This window comes from Pseudopipra pipra, chromosome 19 (genome assembly GCF_036250125.1).
Source record: "Pseudopipra pipra isolate bDixPip1 chromosome 19, bDixPip1.hap1, whole genome shotgun sequence".
Classification (NCBI taxonomy): Eukaryota; Metazoa; Chordata; class Aves; order Passeriformes; family Pipridae; genus Pseudopipra; species Pseudopipra pipra.
In genome coordinates, this window is record NC_087567.1 from 10233006 (window position 1) to 10253934 (window position 20929).

The following is a 20929-nucleotide window of genomic DNA, read 5'->3' on the forward strand; positions in this document are numbered from 1 at the left end:
TCCCACTCCCAAAACTTAATGCAGACTGACATCTTTAGGGCCCCACAAAGAACAGCAGAAGCTGCCAGGGACAGACTGTGACTTTATTCTGTCTTTGAACATAGCAAATGGCATCTTCTCTAATATCACTGCAAAAATACTTTGCCTGGGTTAAAATAGTATGTATATACTGTACAAATACATAAGTTTAATATCTCTTCCTATAAGTACATTTATACACATAAAACAGCATAAATTAGAAAAGGGACAAATGGGTATATAAAATTCTGGTTACATACAAATCTGATTAAATTAGCATTTACACTGTGGTTCTAACATAGAGTCTGTTAAATAGAGTGATGTGCATACAGTACATTGACACCCCACCCAACACAAATTAAAACAGGGGCTAATGACAGGGCCAGGTACTCACTCACACAGACCGTAGGAGAAAGTGTGGCCCACCTCAGATTTATATATTTTTTTTTTTTGTTCTCATCTTGGGGACTCTCAGATGTGTTCTTGGAAATTCCTGGCTTTTCCCGAGTGCTCCCAGCAGCTGTCCTCCGGGGATGTTTGCTCCTCATCACGACCTCTTCGCCTTGCCCGGCTGACCTCCACGGCACAAGATTATCTACCAAAATCAAAACAGAGCTGCCTTACTTTTCCCAGCAACAGGGTGTGTTTCCAGTTGGTTTTACGCACATGGGAGGAGAAGGGGGAGGGATGTCCCGCAGTGTTTTACTTTCCATTCAAAGGCAGATTTGCGAGAGGTTTATTTATTTACTCTTCCCCCTGCTCCCCCCCCACCCCCAAATTTACAGTCCTGGGAACGGGAACCATCTGGTTTGGTGATAAGTGTGTCTTGCCTCTGGCTGGCATTGGGCTGAGCACAGCCACGTTTGTGGGAGTGAAGCCCATTTGCCTCGCTGAGTCCTCCCAAAAAGCTCGGCTCTGGCATGGCAGGAGGGGACAGGCGTGTGCTGGGCATCACTGCATCCCTCTGGATGGATCCCAGAGTTAAACACCCATGTGTTAGACAGGATTAGGAGAGGGAAAGCCCAGCCTAAGGACCAGCAAAGCCTCTGAGTGAAAGAGTGAAGCAGGAGCAGAGAAGAACATGCAGCAGCAAGGACCCTGATCCAGTTGTGCCATGGAGACCTTGGGGTGAGATGTGCCCCTGCTCCTGGATGAGGCTTGGGCAGCGCTGTGGGGCTGCTGCAGCACCTCAGGCAGGTGCTTGTGGGCACCAACCATGAGCCCAGGCACAGATCCCCCCTTTCCCAGCTCCAGCCTTGCCAGATGTGACCGTGAGGGATGTGAACCTGGAGTCCCAGCTGGGCCCTCCCAGCTCCACCTCCCAGGATCTGTCTCTCCTGGAGTTTCAGGACCATCACTCGCTTGGTTTTGAGTCATTGACACAGGATTGCATGATTCCCCAGGGACCTCAGATAATGTATTGATAAGACGGGCTTAATCCTGCAAGCCCCTGCTGCCCAAAATGCCAGTCTGAGCTACCAGGGCAGGAGCAAGAGGCCATTCAGGCCCTGCCAAACTCGCTCATCCCCCACGAAACATAATTACAAGTAGAGCTTCACTGGAAAAATCTATGGCCTTTCCTCTGCTAACAGCCAGCTGCTTGGAAAAAAATCACTTAAAGTAATTAGTGTCCATATCCCTGCAACAGGATGAATGAAACTCCATCCAGCAAACAGCAAGGAGGAATTTGGGCAACCACGGAGCCAAAGGTGTATCTGCAACCTGGTTTCTTGTATTAAGCTCCGTGGTTTGGAGCAGCAGAGGGTTGGGTGGACCCCATGCTGGGGCACTGATTTGTCCCCCTTGCAGACTCCCCCCTGAATTTCTCCTTCGTACAGGCAGCAGAGTCCTTTGGCAGCACAGCAAACTGCCCACACCGTTTTGGAGTAGCCAAAAATCAATGTGAAAGAGATGGTTTTTAAGAGTGACAGAGTATCAGTGAGGGGAAGCTGCCTTTGAAGAGGTGACCACTGTATGTAATGTCACCTGACTTAATGAAATGGCTCTTTGATAAAGCCTTCTCATCACCTCTGGCCCCTGCAGCCAAATGCAGGATGGATCACGTTGGCCTGGAAAAGCACCGAGCAATCTGCTGGAAGAAATTGCCTTTCCTACTGGATCCCAGGATATTTAAGAAGATTCCCTGGCTGCACTCCTCAGCTGCACACAGGCCATGCTGCTTGCAGAATCCTGCAGGATCTCATCTGCCAAAGCTCACAGCACTACCCCAAAACTGTTCTGACCATGCCTTGGTGGGAGCAGCCACTACACTGGGTCCCAAAAACGGAGCCGGCCAAGTGATGCCCTGCCTGGCCCAACACACACACACCAACAGCTCCCAATGCCACTGGAAACCTCCCTCATTGATACACCCACAGAACAGGGGCAGCTGACCAGATAAACAGCTGTAATTGCCACAACCATTTGCAGCCAGAGCTGGGTTTGACTCTTCCCACCCCGTGAAACCTTCTGGCCCTGCAGGGCGAGGGCTCCGCAGCCTCCTCCCCGCACATCCTGCGTGGCACCTGCTCCTCACCCTGGGCTCCAGCCCACTGTCCACCTCCATAACACCTCAGTCCTTCCTGCCTCACAGCAACAGTGACTTGGGAGTGTTTAATCCACCCCATCAATGCAGGAGATGTCACTGAACTGGTTTAACCTCTTGCCGCGGGATCCTTCCGCAGTCCTGGCACAATCGGCAGCAACATCCACGTTCCCTCCTGTGAGGCCACTTTTTATGAGTCCTCCATGGGCTTCTTATCTCTTCTCTGATCTGTCCCTCCTTCCATTTAATGAAGAGGCAGTTTTTGACAGACTTCATGTCAGGCTGAAGCTGTTTTTCCTCACTCTCTAAGAGCTGAGCCTCTGAAGTCTCGCTTGAGGTCAAGGGAAGACAAGATGTTTCAAAATGGAGAGGAACTGTGGGGTTTGAGCACTGCTGTTTCTCCAGAACCATGTCTGAGTTCAAAGCCATACCGTGGGCTGCGGGTGAATATTCCATTTTGTCACAAGTTTTGAGGTTTTTAAATGTCTTTTTGTTGCACGCTGGAAAACAAACAAAACCCTTCCCATGTTTCCGCAAAGCAGAACGCTGTCAAAACATTTTTGTTGGATAAGGTCAGGTTTTCTGTCCCTCCTTCTCCACACAGGAGTGGTGACCGATGCCTGAAACCCCCCTTGGACGCGTCATCGAGACCGAAATGTCTCAGTGCTGAGAAAACAGCCAAGTTCAGTGAAATTCAGAGCATCAAAACATCCTGCCCAGCTCTCCTTGTGCACTCACCCTGCGAGGGGCAAACCCAAAACCCGAGTGCAGGGCCTTTATCTGGAAGGTCCACTCGCTAAGCCACCGTATCAGGGAGTATTTCTGGAAAGCGCCTTCCCTCCCACGCCTCCTCCTCCCCAGCGTTACACACGTTCACTTGCTCTGTCAGGTCAATGACAGGGTTTTGGGGGGATCAAAGTTCATTTAATGAAGCACCTGCTGTGGTGCAGCAGGGGTTTGGGGCTGCTTTTGTACGGCCCAGCCCCGGCAGGGAGGCTCATTCAGGAGCAGCGTGGTTCCTGCTCGCTGGCAATCGCTCGTCCCTGAACCACAGGTTCAAGAGCAGGAGGAAACAAAGGATTTCTCTCTGGCCCTGCTGCTCCTTCCAGCTTCTCCGTGGCCACACAATTTGACCAGAGGGAGACATTTTAAATTTCCTTCTTGGCTAATGGTGTGGGACAACTAGGAAACTCCTGCTCCCAGTTTGCAGCAGATTAAGTTAAGAGGTAATGAAAGAGAAGGAATCTGAAGGTTGTGTGACTGGAGCTGGCTTTAGGTGGTGTTGGTTCAAAGGGAGTTATGAGCCAGTCACCTTTTATCTAAATAACACTTTGCATCAGTTCACAGGAACGTGCCTCGCAGAGGTCAGCTCAGCACATGGAACAAATCCTGGGATAAAATTTTTACTTCCTCCTTTTCAGGCAAAACTCCAACAGCAGGATATTTAAAAACCAAGTACAGGATTCCAGAGCCTGCCAAGGCTGCAACCTGAAATCCATTACAATATTCTGCTGTATTAATGCATTACTGTTATGAAGACACCACTGATTACAACCAGATCACAGCACAGGCCAACATCTGTCCAGTTAGGGGTTAGATACTTAACACAATAAATGAGTGTGGAATAGGAAAAAGAAGCCAGAAAGACACTGCCAGGCTTGAGTTAGATTTAAAAATCCAGATTCTCCTTCCAATGGTAACTGAGAAAGTGCCATATAAAAATCATAAAATCGTTTCAAACTCTGTTATTCCTTTCATCTTTGTACTTGGAAAAGGAGTTTCCTTCTCAGTTAGCTTGGAAATGAAGAGACTGGTGAGGTTCAGGTATGTTCCAGTTGCATTCCATAAACTAATACAACTGACTGTAAATGCAACAGGGAGTATTAAGTTTTTATTTCTAAATGATGGTATTGTTCCAGTTAAAACTAGTCCTGGGAATACTAGAAATCTGCTTAAGGCACAAAGGCTAGCTCTGGATCTGGACACAGCAAGTTTGTTCAGATCCATCTCTAATTAGTAGGTTTGATCATCTTTGCCCCATCCCCAGATGCCACTTGGTGGGGGTGTCACTTTCCTGGCACTGTCCCTACAACTAATTTAGTTATTTTAGGCTTCACAGCGAGCTGGGACAAGGAGGGGGCAATGGGATCTCTTCTGTAAGAGGTTACTACTTCCTTCTTAGCATGAGGGCTGAGCTGCAGTTCTAGGGGTCCCGAATGCTCACAGGAGGGAACTCATTCTCATCGTCCAGGCAGACCGGTCCCGTCGCAAACTCGTGCTCTGGGATCACCTCTCCTCGCAGGGCCCCGCCATCCTCCGAGTAGCCTGGCCAAGGAAAACCACAGAATGTTGTGGATGAATGGATGGAAACAAACAGCAGACACCGTGTCATCACCTCTTTAGCACAGAGCTCTGGGGGACCAAGGGAGAGGAAGGTATCTCTGCTGACACTGTGGATTAGGGATGGACTAATGGCAGCTTTCCTCCTCCTGCCACCAATGTGAGCACCAATTTCAGAGTAAGATCTACCTCTGTTAAGTAGACCTTAGACTAGGGAATATAATAAGATAGTCACCCAGTGTTTCCCTGCAGCAGTTTAGTGCTGGCTTTGTGGGTAAGGTCTAACAGGTTTGGAGAATCTGTAGCGACGTCGCCACAAAAATAGTACTTGACTTCTACATCCAGGGGTTCAACTCCTGGAAACCACCTGGCAGCAGCTGCTGTCTTACAAACTGGAGCTCAGGTGTGGTTCCTGCTCTGCCTTGGGCCCATCTGTGGCATAGCTCTGCACGAGGAGAAGCAGTGCTGGCACAGGCTCCCAGGAAGCAGAGCAGAAAACACCTGGCCCGTTTTTGTCACAGGGGATGAACCAGGTGAGCTCCAAAGTCCTGCTGCCCAAAAGGTGATTCTGGTTGAACCCCTGGAATCTTGAACACTTTCCACTTTGCCCCAGGTGGCCTTGTGGCTTCTGCCCAAGGCAGGCAGATGTGCTTACCTGGCATGGTCGAAGTTGAAGGCACTGTACTTGGCCTGGCTACAGTTGCTGCATAAGATTGAGGTACTGGAGGCTGAAGGTCATTTTCTTTGTTCTCTTCCATCTTTCCTGAGCCAAGCAGACTAATTGTACAGGAGCAAGAGAGGGAAGAAGAGTTAGTTCTGATCCCAGCTGTTCCTCCCCAGCTCCAGATAAGACAAGTCCATGCATCCACATCTCCTTGAAGAGCATCACCCATCCACACCACCACATCCATGCCCTGCCTGCAGCCCCAGCAGTGCTGCAGACAGGGGAGCATTGTGCTCCACAAGGAAAGCAGAGGGGAAGCAGGAGATAGGGAAAGCACCACTTCGGCTGGAGGACAATGCTGGCACGGGAACAGAAGGGAACAGACTGACCACAAGAGCTTTAGGTTACAAAGGCAAACAGTGTTTCTAATCACAGGGGGGGCTCCGAAGGGCTTCCAACAGGAGAGGACTAGATGGGAAAAGCAGCCCTGGCTAGTTTAGGATGGAGTTTGAGCAGAGATATCGTATGATGTAATGTAACTCATGACCCAAGGGCCCTTTTCAGTCCTCTGATGCTCAGAGGAGCCCACATGACAAAGCTGGGGGCAGGCGGGCGGCCGGCGCGCGCTGGACAGCGCAGCTTTGAAGTGCTTTTGTTTTGTGGCTTTTCAAAAAGCTGCTGGCATTTCCCTGGCTGGCAGCCACCTCCCGGCTCAGAGCACATGTTGCATCGCACCCCACCCCACAGGCTTCACATCTGGAGCCAAGGAGCCCAGATGTGTGCAGGGGAGGGGTTACGTGCTCCATGGAATTTGCATACGAACAGAACAGGCTCTGCTTTCACAGAATCACCGAATCACTGGGGTTGGAAAAGACCTCCAAGTTCATTGACTCCTGATCTCCACCCTGTCAATTAAACCAGAACACTGAGACGTTCCTTGAACACCTCCAGGGATGGAGACTCCACCACTTCCCTGGGCAGCCTTTGCAATGCCTGACCACCCTTTCTGTGAAGAAACTCCTTCTGCTTTGGCACTGGAGAAGTTCCCAGTGTCACTCCAGATCATCCTACCCCCAAAATCAGCCTTCCAGCTCCCACTCACACCTGGAAAAGATACTCTGCTCTCTTGCCACCATCATGGTCGGTGCTCTCTGCCAAAGGCATCTCCTAAGGCACAGCCTGCCCACTTCTGCTGTCTGGGCTGAGATATCCCACAGCTGCCATGGAATCTGAGATGTCTCTGGTTTCTTCTGCAAGAAGCCCCTTGTCCTTGCCTGCTGATGTGGTTCCCACCCACATCTGTCAGGTCAAGCACTCAAATCACAAAGTCAGTTCTAACGTTCTTGCTCCTACAGCTCCATTTTGTGCTGTCAGGTGAGATTTTCCCTCAGTATGTAAAAAATCAGCCTCTGCATGAGGTCTGACTGGAGGAACAGTTACCTGTGGTTCTTAATTAAGACACACTCCCCTCCATCCTGCGGGTCCAGGTTGTAGATATAGAGATGTCCATCTGACGTAGTCACCAGCAGCCGAGGCAGCTTCTGAATCCTGGTGAGAAAAGCATCATGAGCCCCCCAAAAAACCTCACACACGGACACAGCAGCACCCACACCGTGTGCCCTGCAGGCAAAGGGGCGAGATAAGGGGCCAGGGTGGTGGTGTTTGGCAGAGATGGCTGTGCCTGGCACGGGGGTGCAGCGTCAGTACATACGTGGAGAGGGCACAGATGTTCCTCTGCCCGGAGATGTTCAGGCGGACAGTGGCAAAGGCTCTGTCCTGGCTCATCATGCCCGACACCTGAGCAGGGAGGTAGTTGGTGGCAGCCTGGAACATCTTCCCCATGTAACCACTCCAGGTTGGAGGCTCCTCTGGCCGGCTGAGGGGGTCACAGAGCAGCATCAGTGGGGTCACCACAGTCAGCGTGACAAAGCATCAGGAACAGAGCACATCATCCTGATCTCACACCGGTGAAGGGTTTATTTGGGAAACCTGCACATTGTGCACCAGACTGGATGGATACACAGGAAGGAGGGACAGTGGAAGCTGATAAAGCCAGAGCAGGCCCAGAGAGCCTGACAGCAGGGATGCAGGTTGTGGCTTTTCAAGGACTGAGTCCCTCAGGACACAAAGCCAAAGAGTTTGCAGCTGGTATTGCTCATGGAAAGGACATGGAGGCCAGCTGTGGAGAAGCAGACCTTTGAAGCAGAGCCAGGCAGGTTAAGCCAGACTAATCTCCTCACCTGTCCGTGAGATGCTCCAGTTTAAAGATGTGCACGGTCTCCGTGTTGCTGGAAGCACAGAGGAACTGGGAATCCATGCTGAACACCAGGGAGCTGATGTTCACATACCTGCAGCCAAGCAAGGACAGGACTGGTCACTCCGTGGCACATTGCTCAAGGGAACTGTTGGGTTTGGCTCACAGGGAAGAGGATGGGGAGGAAGGAGACCCATCCACCCTGCCCAGCTGCTGCAGAGCCTGTGAGCTCAGTGACCAGCAGTTCCCTAATCCCTTTGCTCAGCAGAGCTGGGGGTTGCCTCGAGCGAGTGACAAACAGCCAGAGAGGTGGAAATGTCCTTGCTCACAGAGCTGCCTGTGGAGGGAACATCTGTGCTGGCCTCATTAAACCTTCTGGTCCTGCAAAGGCCAGGGAGGACATCCAAAGTGCTGGATAGTGGGATACATACAGCATCCCCTGCACAGGTTGAGCAGAGACGGGGGGTCTGATAATTTTGGGGATTTCATTATTTTGAGTGAGAAACAAAAAGCCAGAGTAAATGGATTGACTCCATCTCTGTTCCCTGCCATGCCCTGCTCTGTGACACACAGGGAATCACTGAGCTGGCCTGAGGCTGCCTGGCACAGTGACATTTTGAGCTGATATGTTTGCTCTTGTTTTCCTTCTGCAAAAGATGCCAAAGGCACCAGGATCTGATGCTGCCCTGCCCCTCTGTTTACGTTTGGGCTCCGGGAGCCCTCTGTGTGCTCGTCACCCACAGAAGAATGAACTGACCTTTTCATCCCCCGCCGGAATTCATAGAGCTTTTGCCCCCCAGGAATGGAAAATACACGAATGACTGTGCCCTGCAAAAAATGCAAAGGGAAATATCACGCAGGAGCAGGCCAAGGAGCGAGAGCCCATTCCCTGACACACCCAGGAAACTCAGGATGTGCAAAGGCTCCTCCTGTTTGCCAGCTGGGCTCAATCTGATCCCGACACGCTGGCAGTGTGTCCCTCAGTGCCCCTTCTCTCTTGGCTGTGTTTAAGCTCAGAGGTCCTGATACAGCAGAGCTGGCTGGGACCCCCTGCCAGCCCTGGGCAGAGGGAGGGTGCTTGCAGCCACACTCACTCACTTTTTCAGAAGCACTTGCCAACTTGGAGCCGGTGGAGTTGAAGGCGAGAGCAGCCAGAGGCCCGTCGTGGGCAGGGATGGTGCAGGCTGTTTTCTGTAGGGCAGAAGGTAAAGTGAGTGCAAAGGGACACGTTGCTCCTTGGACTGTGTGTGAGGGCAGGGCGTTCCCTGCCTCGCACCCTATCCAGGCCTGCTGATAGGGATTCATGGGATAGTATTGTGCTGATGGTATCTCTTCCACATCCTCAGCAGTTTATCTCTGCCCTGCCTTGAGCTCACTCCCCACCTACTGTGGCCACTGTGATTACAGACAGCTCACCTCAGGGGCAGAGAACCTCAGCTCCCCGCCTCTCCAGGTTTCAGGATCACAACTGTGCCCTCCTGGAAGCCTGGCATGTGTTTGTGAGGATCAGAGCTGGCCTCCCTGCATCTCGCCGTGCTGCACAGCGAATCCTGCTGCAGCAACACCTCCCTGGTGCCTGCAGGGAGCCCTGGCCCTCCCTGCACCTCTCACAGCAGCAGAGACAGTGTTTTCCCCCTGTGCTCTGCTCCTCCCCTGCTGCAGATCCTCGGCTCCCGTTGCATGTACAGAGCCACAGCCTTATGTAACCCAAAGCCCTGGCATAAACAGCAGATAATCATGACCCTGCATCCAGCCAGGGACAGATTTCCTGACGGGACTTTGGACACTTTGCCCTCTCCATGACTTTGGGTCCAGCATCCCTTCCAGCCCGTGGCAGAGCCACTGCTCCAGGTTCTGTGCTGTGCCTGGAGCAGCTCCAACGCTTCCTGAGCCACACTGGTAACATCACTCCCTTGGGATACACTGCTGACGCTCCTGCAGGAACCCCAGTGCCAGCCTGGCAGTGGCCCTGGGGCTGCAGGGCAGTGGGTCATGTTTTCCTGAATATCTGTACTGGGAGATGCCCTGATCTCAGATGCTGTCAGCTCCGAGCACGGGGGATGGGGAATGTGCCTCCCAGGCAATTCCCTTGCAGCCTAGCTCGGTGGAGCGTATTTATTCATCCTTCCCAAGGGCCCCGTTGGCTTTGCTGTGGCTCTGTTTGTTTTCAGTCGGTATCCAAAGGCCGGGCTTCGCACTTACCAAAGTATTTCCGTCGTAAAGCGCGATCTCTCCGCTGGTCGCGCTGCCGGGATAAGCCAAGTAGGAGTTGGCGTGGTTGATCGAGAGAGCGCACAGACCTGGCAGGGAGAGAGGGACACGGCTCAGGCTGCGCGCTGGGGGAGGAGGAACGCACATCCACGGCCATGGGCACGGCAGGGGGCTCAGGCTCTGTCTCGTTTGGGACCGTCCGGCACCGGGTGTGGAGCGCTGGAAATGCCTCGGCCGTGGGGACACCTGGTGGCACGGGACAGAACGGCTGCCTGGGCCCTGCCACCCTCCTGCCAGACACTGCACAGGAGCCCAGGTCCTGTCCATCATCTCCTTGGAGAAGGCAGGAAGATGTGCACAGGGCGTGGGTGCCGGGTTGGAAGCTCAGAGGAGCAGCACGGCGCGGATGCAGCCCCGACACGCAGCCTGGCATGTGAAGGCTGGCAGGGCAAGGCAGTGCCGCTTCCTTCTGCTCTGAATGGAAAAGGGAAGCAGAGGAAGACAAAGGAAGTGCCCCAGCTGTGCAGGGAGTTTCCGGCTGACAAGGAACTCAAATTTCAAGCACGGGGAGAATTCTTCCCCATAAGAGCCATCTGGTTTTGTGCCAACACGAGCATAAAGGTTCCCAAATGCCCCTTTGAAAGGGAGCAGGAACTACAGGATGAGACAGGGATGGATGGATACGTGTGTGGGTACATCCACCCGCTTGTCCCCCAGGTGACCTCGGAAAAGAGCATCCCTTCCTGCCTCTCATTTCTGCTGCTGGCCCAGGATCCATCCCGGTGAATCCTGTCACATACTGAACGTGTCTCACTCGCTTCCTGCGCCACATCCGCGCGCTCACTGTCCTCCCAAACCCGACTCAAGGCTTCGGCACGACCTGAGCTTCCTGACCCGCGCCGGGGGTCCCACCTCGTCCCACGTGCGGAGGAAGCCGCGGGGTTAAAGGCACCGGGGGTGCTGCCACGGCCCCAAACAGGACACCCACACGCTGCACGTACACGGACTGTCCTGCCGTGCAACCCCCCGGGTCAGGACACGGCCCTGGCCCCGGCCCAGCCTCGGGGAAGGATCTCTCGCTTTAGGTCATTGTTTATAACTAAACAAAGAGACCGCGGCGCAGCCAGGAGCTGCAGGATCAGCCAGGGGCCCCAGGGATCCACTCGCCGTCGATCCAGAGGCGTGTGCACCGTGCCAGGGATGGCGCACCGGGGAGAGGCACGAGGAGCGTGGTGGAGGCAAAGTGCAGGCAATTAAAAGGCAATTAAAGAGGGAGGGATGGGAGGAAGGCAAAGACAGCCCAGAGACTTTGCTCGTGAGGAGCATCCTGTCTTTTCCGGATGGTGTTCCCCCAGCTCAGGCAGCATGGGGGGGGATCAGCGCAGCCCTTTCTCTCAGAGGAGAGTTTAGGGAAGGCTGGAGCGGAACAAAGCGAGCTCTGAGCGGCTGGTGTGAGTCACCCACTCCCTCCGCTCCCGCCTGGCCGGGAGAGGCGGGCGGGAAACCAGGCCAGGGGAAAACACAGATGTGAGTGTACTGGGCTGACCTCAGGGACACACAGAGAACAAGGATCACCAGGGCCACGGGCAGCCTTTGAAGGTGCTCCTCTCCTCTCCTCTGGCAGCCCCACAGCCATGATGAAGGTTGGTGCCTGCAGCACCAGGAGGGAGGAGGCAGGCAGGCACTGCTCAGGATGGCACCTCTGGGAGCGCCATATCACAGGTGCCTTCCTCAAGCAGCATGGAAAAACGATACTGTGTCTGGGAAGCCTGGCCTTGCCCCCAGGCCAGCAGGTCCAGGCACATCTGGGGCTTGGGGGGAGCCACATGAGGTGGTTTCCAAATCTGCAGTCATTCCCGAGATGGCACAGGTCACCACGAGCCCTGTGACCTCCTCAGTGCAAATCCTGCCCCTGAGATGAACCACATGAAAAACAACAGACTTGGCCAGCGTGGGTGTTTTCCTCTCCTGCATGGAGAAGGCTGGACTGGAAGCCAGGTGCTGGCCAGGAACAGCCAGAGATCTCACAGGGACTGGCTGGTGTGCTGCAGCAAACCCTGCTCCTCCCTGTGCTGGTGTTACTGTGCTCAGGGCACACACTTTAGGGGTGGTGGCTTTTTTGTGCTCCTACATCCCTTTGGCACAGACCCCCACTCCAAAAAGGGTTGTACAGAGCAGTGGACTGCCCTGACCTCCTGGACACACCATCCCTGGGGTCAGAGCTGGGACCAAAGCAGATGGCCCCGGGACAACAGGAGCAGGCGTGGCACCACGCTGGTCACTCAGCTCATTTCAGTGACAGCTGCTGCAGTAAAAGGGCTTTAAAGCACTAAGCCCATATGAAGCTTATGATCCTCAGCAGCCCAGTCCTGCCCCAGCTGATTGCTGCTGCTCTAAAACCATGACCTAGTCCTCCAGCCCCACTGCAGAGCAGCTCCAGGCCTGGGTATCCCTGCCCACCCGCCTTCTCGGGAAGGTTTTAAACTTTAATTATATTTGTAGCGTTTAGTATGTTTAATCCTCAGGGAGAGGCCATCTGTTGAGACCTGAAGTAGGTCAGGGGAGCTGCTGGGAGAGCATCCCTTGAAAGCCCAGAAGCCAAGCGTGAGCACATCAGCAACTTCCCGACCAACAGCCCATGAAATGATGCTGCAGCTGCGACGGGCCGGGATGTCACAGCCACGCACGGCAGCGCTGCCGTGGGCACCCGGCCAAGGCTCCCTCTGCACAGCTAAAAATAGCTCCTCTCCCAGCAGCAGGAAAGCCGGATTCACCCTGGGCCGCACAGAGAGGATCTGTCCTGAGGCCACCTGCCCTGTCCCTCGGGTTTGCTGCATCCCTGGAATAATATCAGGTGGCAGCCCAGGGCTCCCGGGAACTCCCCGGCTGGGAATTAGTGCTGTGGGTTCTGGCTGTGGGTTCTGCCCCGGGTGATCTTCACAGCACTGATGGCTCTGGGAGCTGACCTCAAGGGGAGGTCAAACCCTGCTGCCCACCCCTGCTCCCCTTTGATGCTTCTGCTCAGGACAGAGCTGGGTTTTGCTCAGGACAGAGCCAGGTTTCTGCTCTCCCAAGCCCATGGATTGCCTCCCTCCATTTATGGCTCCCCAGTACTGAATTAGGATACACAAGCCACAGCCTGGTTTAAATTCTAACCTGAGTGTTGTGGCTCTACAAAGCTCCCTTTCACACAGTTCTTCCACACTTACCTGTTGTGTTTGGAGGTGTATCCAGAATAGTCTTCAAAAGCTTCATGTCCTTAATGTTATGGATGTAAATTGACTCTTCCAGGCAAACAACCAGCCTCTGCAAGGACACAAGGGACATGCACAGAACCTCACCAGCATGGTCATGGTGCCTCTGTCTGCTGCTCCCACAGTGCACCAACCCAAATCTTTGGTGTCAGAAAAACTCAACAGGAATTTCTCACACACCAAAATGTAACAAAAATGGGATCTCTGCTTCTCTATCCCCTCTCACTGGGGATGTTCCTTTCCCATTTGGAATCAGCCAAGGGGAGGAGAGGCAGAAAGGAGGAGGGAAGCCTGATGCAGTGACCTCAGCACTGGGCCACCATCTCCATGGCCACTCAGCTTTGTGTCTCGGTCTCAGATCTTGATCCAGATCTCTCCGTTTTACCACGGAGAGGTTTTGCACAGAGGCTTTTTTTGGGACCAGGGCTTTGGGTCTGGCTGAAGGGTTGTGCCTCCCAAGTCCAGCAAGTGCACAGCTTCACCTCTGTTAGTGCCAAGTGTCCAGAAACACTGAAAACCTCCCAATAAACACCAAGGGCCAGACTCCATCCAGGCTCCTCAAGCTGGAGCACCCAAATCCATGTACAGGAAGCCTCCACCTCTTTAGAAATGAGGCCACTTATTTAGTATCTAAATGTGGAGCTTAGTCACTAACTTGAAACACCCACATTAGAAAATCTTTGCCTTGCTCCACCATTACTCTCAGATCAAACTCTTTCCCACTTCTATTCCTGCTAACCACAGCATCTGGGGCTGTGTCAGAGCCATTTTGCATTTCCAGGAAGACTTTGCCTTTTCTCCAGTAACAGCCATCAACTTGCAAGAAGTGTAATATTTATACAGCTGATTTCAGCAAAGCCACCATGTGCTTTCCCAGAATGGGCTGCTATTGATGTCCAGGTGAAGGGAGGTTTCCAGATGATGGCAAAGCAGCAGCCAGAGATGTTGGCACCCACAGGGACAAAATCCAGGAAAGTGATGGGTTTGGGAGGTGAAGAGGCAAAGGAGGTCTGGACAAGCTCACCAGGAGCTGGAGAGGGCTGCTGCTCTCCTGCCCTCCATGCTAAGGTCAGTGGGATGGGATTTATCCTCTCTGTGGACACAGATGGAGCCTCAGAGGAGGTGTTGGTGCTGTGATTGCTCCCCAGGGTTGAGGCACTGCTAATTGTACAGAAATCTCACCAGATTTTTCTTCGTTTGACACAGATCAGGTTGGATAACTGAACTGTGTTTTCAGGGCTGAAATGGGTCTGGACACAGACAGAAAAACACCTCAAACCTCTCCAAAGAGCTCAGCAGGGTTTCAGCAGTGAATGAAACCCCGGGGAGGTTCCAGCAGCTTCTCACTGGTTGCACAGCACAGATTGCTCCCCACCTTGAGACAAATCACACCTTAACACACTTCAGTTATCATGGAACTTGGAACAAAGAATTCCCGTGGATCAACAACAACGGAGGGACTTGTTTGCACAACAAGGACTTTTTCACAGAGAGATCAAATTGAAATATGCACTGTTTGTTTGAGACCTGTTCCTGGTTTATTTGTTTATTTTCCTGTGTTAATGCTTTGTGTGGGATCTGTCCTTCTGTGGACTTCCAATGGAGTACAGGTTCCCTACAGAAGCCCAGGCAAGGGTTCAGGTGTCACAGCACACAGTGAACCTGAGAGCCACCAGTTTAAATCTTGAATGTAGACTGAAACAGTGACTTCAATCTACCCAAATTGCACCAGGGAATGTTTAGATTGGATTTTGGGAAAAATTTCTTCATGGAAAGGGTTACTAAGCATTGGAACAGGCTGCCCAGGGCAGTGGTGGAGTCCCCATCCCTGCAGGGATTTAAGAGACATGTGGATGTGGCGCTTGGGGACGTGGGGGAGTGGTTGGACTCCATGTCTTTACTGGTCTTTTCCAACCCAAATGACTCTCATATTCCATGTTTCTAAGCATCTGTAGCATCTTCATATCTCTCCAGGTGTGCCTGTGTTACAGCCAGAGGATGAGCTCAGCCCAGGATTTGAACCCAAGCTCATCATGCAGCCAAAGAACACGAATGCAAGGCTGGGACTGTGCATCACCTTCAGGCAAACTCCAGAGCAGCACATGGGGAATAGCCTGAACTTATTTTATTCACACTAATCTCCTAGAGCTGCTAAGCAGAACCTCCCAGTTTATTTTTATACACATACAGCTATCTGCAATTCAAAGGAAGTCCTTCTTTTGCCAGTTCCATTGTAAGTTTAAGTGAAAAAAATCAATTTAGGACATTTAATTGTAGTACAGGAACTCTTGGTCAAAGGCAGCTTTACTGGAAGCTCAACCCAGAGAGTCTTACTGCAGGTCTCACTGTTGCTAACTGAGGAGAGCTGATTATATACAATTACCCAGACTGCTTATTTCTTCATTGTAAAATGTCCTCTGCCTCTTAGGGCATATACTTGGAAAATAATTATGGACAAAAAGAAAAGATGACTTAAAAACCTCCAAAAGGGATCAGGGCTGCATGAGGCTGTGTCAATTCACAGAATAACACCCTAAAAGCCTTCTTCTAAGTGGCCTGGATGGTTTTTATACCCTTAAAAACAAAACAAGGCTGCTTGCAGTACTTGAGAAGCAGCCTTTTGCCTCATCCACAGAGTTCAAGTTACTCCTGGGTTTTGTCACCAACTTTGAAGGTCTTATTTGCAACCAAGAGGGCAGAGGTGGGCCTGGAGTCAGGATGTGGAATCTATGGGAGGGAAGGGAGATGAAAAGGTGTTTTTTTGGCAGAGCTGCGTCCTGAATAGGCAAGAAGGCAGATGACAAAAAGCCTTTGTGTCACTGCTACGAAAACAAGGACTTGGCTTCATTCGACTGAAGGAAAGAGTTGTGGCAGATGATATGCACAGCTCCTGCTCCTGCCACTGAGTCTGGAGTGGAGCTGGTGGGAGAGGACAGGCACCCACCCCTCCAGTGCCACTTACAGTGTCCCTGCAAACCTCCCCAGGCTGGTCCCAGCTGGAAAGGCAGCGCCAGCAAAGAGCCAGAGCGGGATAACTCTGGATAACCCCCTTCCCTCCCAAGTGCCTCTCACCTGACGGTTCAGCCGGATGGACAGGATGTTACTGGAATAGCTGTAGTTGCAGATCTCTGTCCCTTTCTTGAAGTGGTAGACATTCATTTGCTGTGGCTTGGCATGACTGACCACAACCACAAGGCTGCTGGAGAACAGACGCTCCACGATGTAAACATCTGGGATTTCATCTGGGCACACAAGGAAAGCACAGCAGGGCCTTTAGCCTGGCTGGTGGTTGGTTTGAGGGCAGCAACAAGAGGGAGTGGGGTTGGAAGGCTCAGTGCTAAGGTGTTCAACACCTGCCTTTGTGATAAGTGTCTCATACCTGGCACAAAGGAATTAGGTCAGAGCAGGAGGGGGTTAATGAATATTCCCCTAAAGGTTAAAATTAAGACAGTGCTGTTGTGCCTCTCCAGCTGAAGGTACCTTGGGCCCTCCAGCTGCAGTTAATCCTTGGGAATGGGATATAAAAAGAGGAGCTAGCTCAGTCTGGTTAGGGATTTTCCTGGAGGGAGTGTGCAGACCATGGCTGCTGAGGTAAGGAATGAGCTGTGTGTGGCTCCCTGTTTATTCTGGGTGGTGTCTGGTTTCTCTCAGCCTCCTTAGGGGAGCAAACAGTGGCTTGGTGAGTCTTGCAGAGGTTGTTTGGGGTAACTCCTGTTGTGTTGAGAAGGCACCATTGCAGTGGTCCTGGTGGACCTGCACCCAAATTCTCAGGGACTGTGATGTCCAGTGTAGGGGGCCCTGAATGATGCTCAGTTTGGGCTGTGTTGAGGTCCAGAGGCTGCCCCACAGCTGTGGTGTGGGGCTGCTTGTGCCTCAGCCCATCACCCTGAGTGTGACACCAGCAGGGATGTTTCTCTTGAAACACCAGGCCTGACTGGGGACAATCCAAACTCCTAAATAGTTTTTGACATAAATCTACAGTTTGCTGCTGTACAGCAGCTTAGTCAGCCTGTGAGGCAAAGACCTGGACTCTGCTGAGATGATGCAGCTCTGTCTGGTTGCTGAGGCTCCTTCTATAGCCACTGGAGAGAGATGAGCCTATCCCAGCTGGGGAATGTTATCTTTAGAGCATCTCAGCTGAAACACTTCTGGCCTGAACCAGACTGGAGTCCGTGCTCCACGAGGCCAGACTCGTTTGGGGCTGTTAAGTGCATTGCATGCTGCTCTGAGCACAGCTAATAACTGCAGGCCTGCTGTGAGTGACCTTCTTACACGGGAAACCTGTTAAAAACATCTTGCTTGTAAATACCACACTGGATTAAAAGCCTGTGAGTTGTCCAGCAGCTGTGCTGAGAGCCTGTGGTCTCCTGTCTGTGTATCTCAAACATGCTAGTGGGAAGCTACCTCTGCATGCTGGTTTTCAGGACAAAGTGCTGCTGCCAGACTGACAGCAGTGGAAAAGAAGCTGAATTCTAACAATGGTGAAGGACTCCCACAAGTTTAAAGTGCTGCTGGTCAATACTCCTCCACAGTGAAACAGGACACTTACTGCTTTCATGGACCTGGTCCAGTTGTTCCACAGAGCTTAAGGAGAAAAGTCTGTATCCAGTTGTGGTTCCAATTGCCAGGGAGCTGCAAAGACAAAGCAAAAACCTGCTAGTTCAGATCTTAAGGTGACAGGAGGAGTCCCTGCAGGGATGATGTGCTGGTTTTGACTGGAATACAGTCTTTTTTTTCCATATTAGTTTGTGTGGGGCTGTGTTTTTGGTTTTTGCTGAGCACAGTGTTGATAACAGGGGGATGTTTTCATTGTTGCTGAGCTGTGCTTGAACAGAGTCAAGGCCTTTTCTGCTCCTCACCCCACCAGTGAGGAGGCTGAGGGGGCACAAGGAGCTGGGAGGGGACACAGCCAGGACAGCTGACCCCAACTGACCCCAGGGATATCCCAGATCACATGGAGTCATGCTCAGTGTATAAAGATGGGAGGAAAAGGGAGGAAAGGAGGAAGTTTGGAGTGATGGCATTTGTTTTCCCTGTTATCCATGATGGAGCCCTGCTGACCTGGGGATGGCTGAGAACCTGCCTGCCATGTGAAGTAGGAATGAATTCCTTGGTTTGCTTTGCTTTGCTTGTGTGTGGGTTTTGCTTTAAACTAGCTTTATCTCAGCCCATAAGTTTTCTCACTTTTACCCTTTTGTGTCTCTCTCCACCTCACTGGGAGTGAGGAGCTGCCTGGGGTTAGACCCTGACACAGGGGAAGTGGGTCATTCCTGGCACAGTGGTTGGCCCATGAAGGCACAACTTCAGTTCCCCCTCTCAATTTAAATCACACAAATTAACAAACCCAAGAACCCAGTTTTCCATCTGACATTATTATAGCCTACAGAAGGCAGGTATCCCTGTGAGACAGCAAACTCCTCCATTGCCATGGTCCAGTGGCTGCTGGAGGAACAAACAGTTTCATATCTACCTGGGAGGCTGCAGACAGGACCACTGGGACACAAAAAGGGCTGATCCACCTATACCGACACAGCGACTTGCCAGGGCTGTGGAAGCTTTGCTCTCACTGTTAAGGGTGTTAGAGGTGCTGTCTCTGCTCAGTTCCAGATGCAGAAAGCAGCAACGTCCAGGTCTCAAAACAGCCAGCCCATAATACTAATGCACAGCATTCTTGCTGGTGGCAGTGACCAGCAGCTTCACGTCAGCAGCACCTCGACATCCCTCAAAGCACCCTTTGTTTGCACACACCAATGCAAAGCAGGGCTGCGAAGGAAACAATATTTCCAGGTGCCGGCTCGGTTATCTCTGATCCTTATCTCGCTGCCCAGGACCTGGGCTGGTCCCGGCTCTGGGCTGGGACTGCCAGGGTCGTGTGTGGCTTCTCCGTGTGTGGGAGAGGGTTCTTAAACTTGGAGCAGGTGAAGCACAGGTTAGCGACGGTTCGGGGATGGGAGGCTCCCGGGAAACCCGCCGCGCCCCGGCACGGGATGCTCGCCAAGAGCCGGCTTTTGGTGGCCCTGGGCAACCGAAGTGGCCACGCACCGGTGCGCGGACACAGCCCCGGGACAACGTCACTGCTCTGCCCATCCCAAAACGCTTCCCAAACTGCGGGGGGAGAGGGAGAGGAGGGTAAAACCCGGCGATCCCTCTGGGTTTGCGCCTCCCTTGGGACCCGGGCCGGGGGCGCCGGGGGGTGTTCACCGAGAGCCGGGTGGGGCCGGGGGGGGATGAAGCGCCTCGCCCATCGGGGTTGGGGGGCAATCCTGCCGGGAATGCCATTCCAGGGGGGGCGCTGGCACCCGCCGCGCTCCGGGGCCGCGGGGGCCGCCCCAGCCGTGCCCGGCTGCCATCTCCCGCCCAGCCCCGCGGCTCCCGCCCCGCTTACGTGCAGTCCTGGTTGTAGGAGAAGCAGCTGAGCGCCGGCGGGGCCTCGGCCGCGGCCTCCATGGAGCGGGCGCGGCGCCTCGGCCGCTCCGGCCCCCGCGGCCGCCGCGCCTGCCCCGCCCCGCGCCGCGCCGCCCATTGGCCCGCGCCGCGCCGATGGACGCGCCGAGCGACCAATGGGAGAGGCGCGGGCGGGGAGGTCCCGCCCCCGGCACTGACGGATCGGGCCGCGATTGGCTGGCGCGGGGGAGCGGCCGCGCGGGGCCACGTGGTGATGTTGTGGTTGCATCAGACGCGCGCGGGCCGGTTTTGGGGAGGGGGGAACATCTGGGCGGCACATCTGGGGCAAGGGCGGGACAAGGGGGGGTTCTGCCCTGGTGAAAGGGGGGGCCGGGACTGCCGTTAGGGGAGTGGTGGGCGAGGAAAACTCGCGGTGACGCCCCTGTGACGCCGCTGCCCGGAAAACAAACAGTCTCCGCTTCCTTGGATAAACAGCGCTTTGGAGAGTTTAGTTTTTTCCCCCTTTCTACGGCGTTGACATCATAACCCTAATGGCTTTTGTGCGTCGTCCCTGTGCTTAACGCCGCTGCTGCCTTGTGGGGTCGAATCTTCCAGGGGAAACACCAAGGAAAACAAACCCCAGGGCCGGTCGCTGAATGACAAATATTCCTGGCTTTATTATGACAATAAAGCCAGGGCGATGACTTTAACAGCGCACGGAAACGCAGGGGCAGAGCCTGCAAACCCCCTCATTAGATGAGTAACGCTCATGTGAGCGCTGAAGTCATTGGCCCCACATCACTTGATGTGCACCGCAGGACTCTTGGAAAAAGAGCCACAGGCAATACCATCTCCATGAGGCAGATTCCATGTGGACACATCTATCTGCCCGGATTAATCCCCCTTTGCAGCATGTGGGCCTTCAAGTGTGCATAATGTTCCCCTGTTACAGCATTTGAAACCTGCAACTGAGAATATGATTGATTTTGGGGAGGAAGTATGAAAACACACAGCTTCAAAACACCACTTTGGAGGGAGGTGGATGGTGGATCATCCCTGGGACACAAAGCACAGGAGTGACACTGCAGGGGCATAGTTTTAAATACATCATGTTTGGGAGGGAAAACATCTTCTATTCAAAGGGGCCTAGTGGGAAGTTCTAATAAAGCCCAAATATGAAACAGAAAAGCTGTTTTTGAATGTGCTGAAACTGTCCCTGTGGAACATCATAGTTTGATTTTGAAACAGGGATGTCAGAC

The 20929-nt window shown here is 53.1% G+C and overlaps 1 protein-coding gene across 3 annotated transcripts; it reads right to left on the bottom strand.

Annotated features, from left to right (window-relative positions):
- Positions 1–62: 62 nt before the first annotated feature.
- Positions 63–19795, bottom strand: WIPI1 (WD repeat domain, phosphoinositide interacting 1). 3 transcript variants are annotated; one of them, XR_010435303.1, is made up of 14 exons: positions 19672–19795; positions 17836–17918; positions 16359–16528; positions 13242–13338; positions 10024–10121; positions 8920–9012; positions 8579–8649; positions 7808–7915; positions 7279–7443; positions 7008–7115; positions 5559–5680; positions 4788–4888; positions 2678–3063; positions 63–613 (listed from the first exon to the last, which is right to left on the bottom strand). XR_010435303.1 is itself a non-coding variant. In XM_064676121.1 (13 exons), the coding sequence occupies exons 1-13, from the start codon at positions 19731–19733 to the stop codon at positions 566–568; spliced, it is 1326 nt and encodes a 441-aa protein (XP_064532191.1). In that variant the 5' UTR covers positions 19734–19795; the 3' UTR covers positions 63–565. The 3 variants fall into 3 exon arrangements, 1 of the variants encoding a protein (XP_064532191.1); XR_010435304.1 differs by having other exon boundaries at positions 2678–4888; XM_064676121.1 differs by lacking the exon at positions 2678–3063.
- Between the last annotated feature and the right edge of the window lie 1134 nt (positions 19796–20929).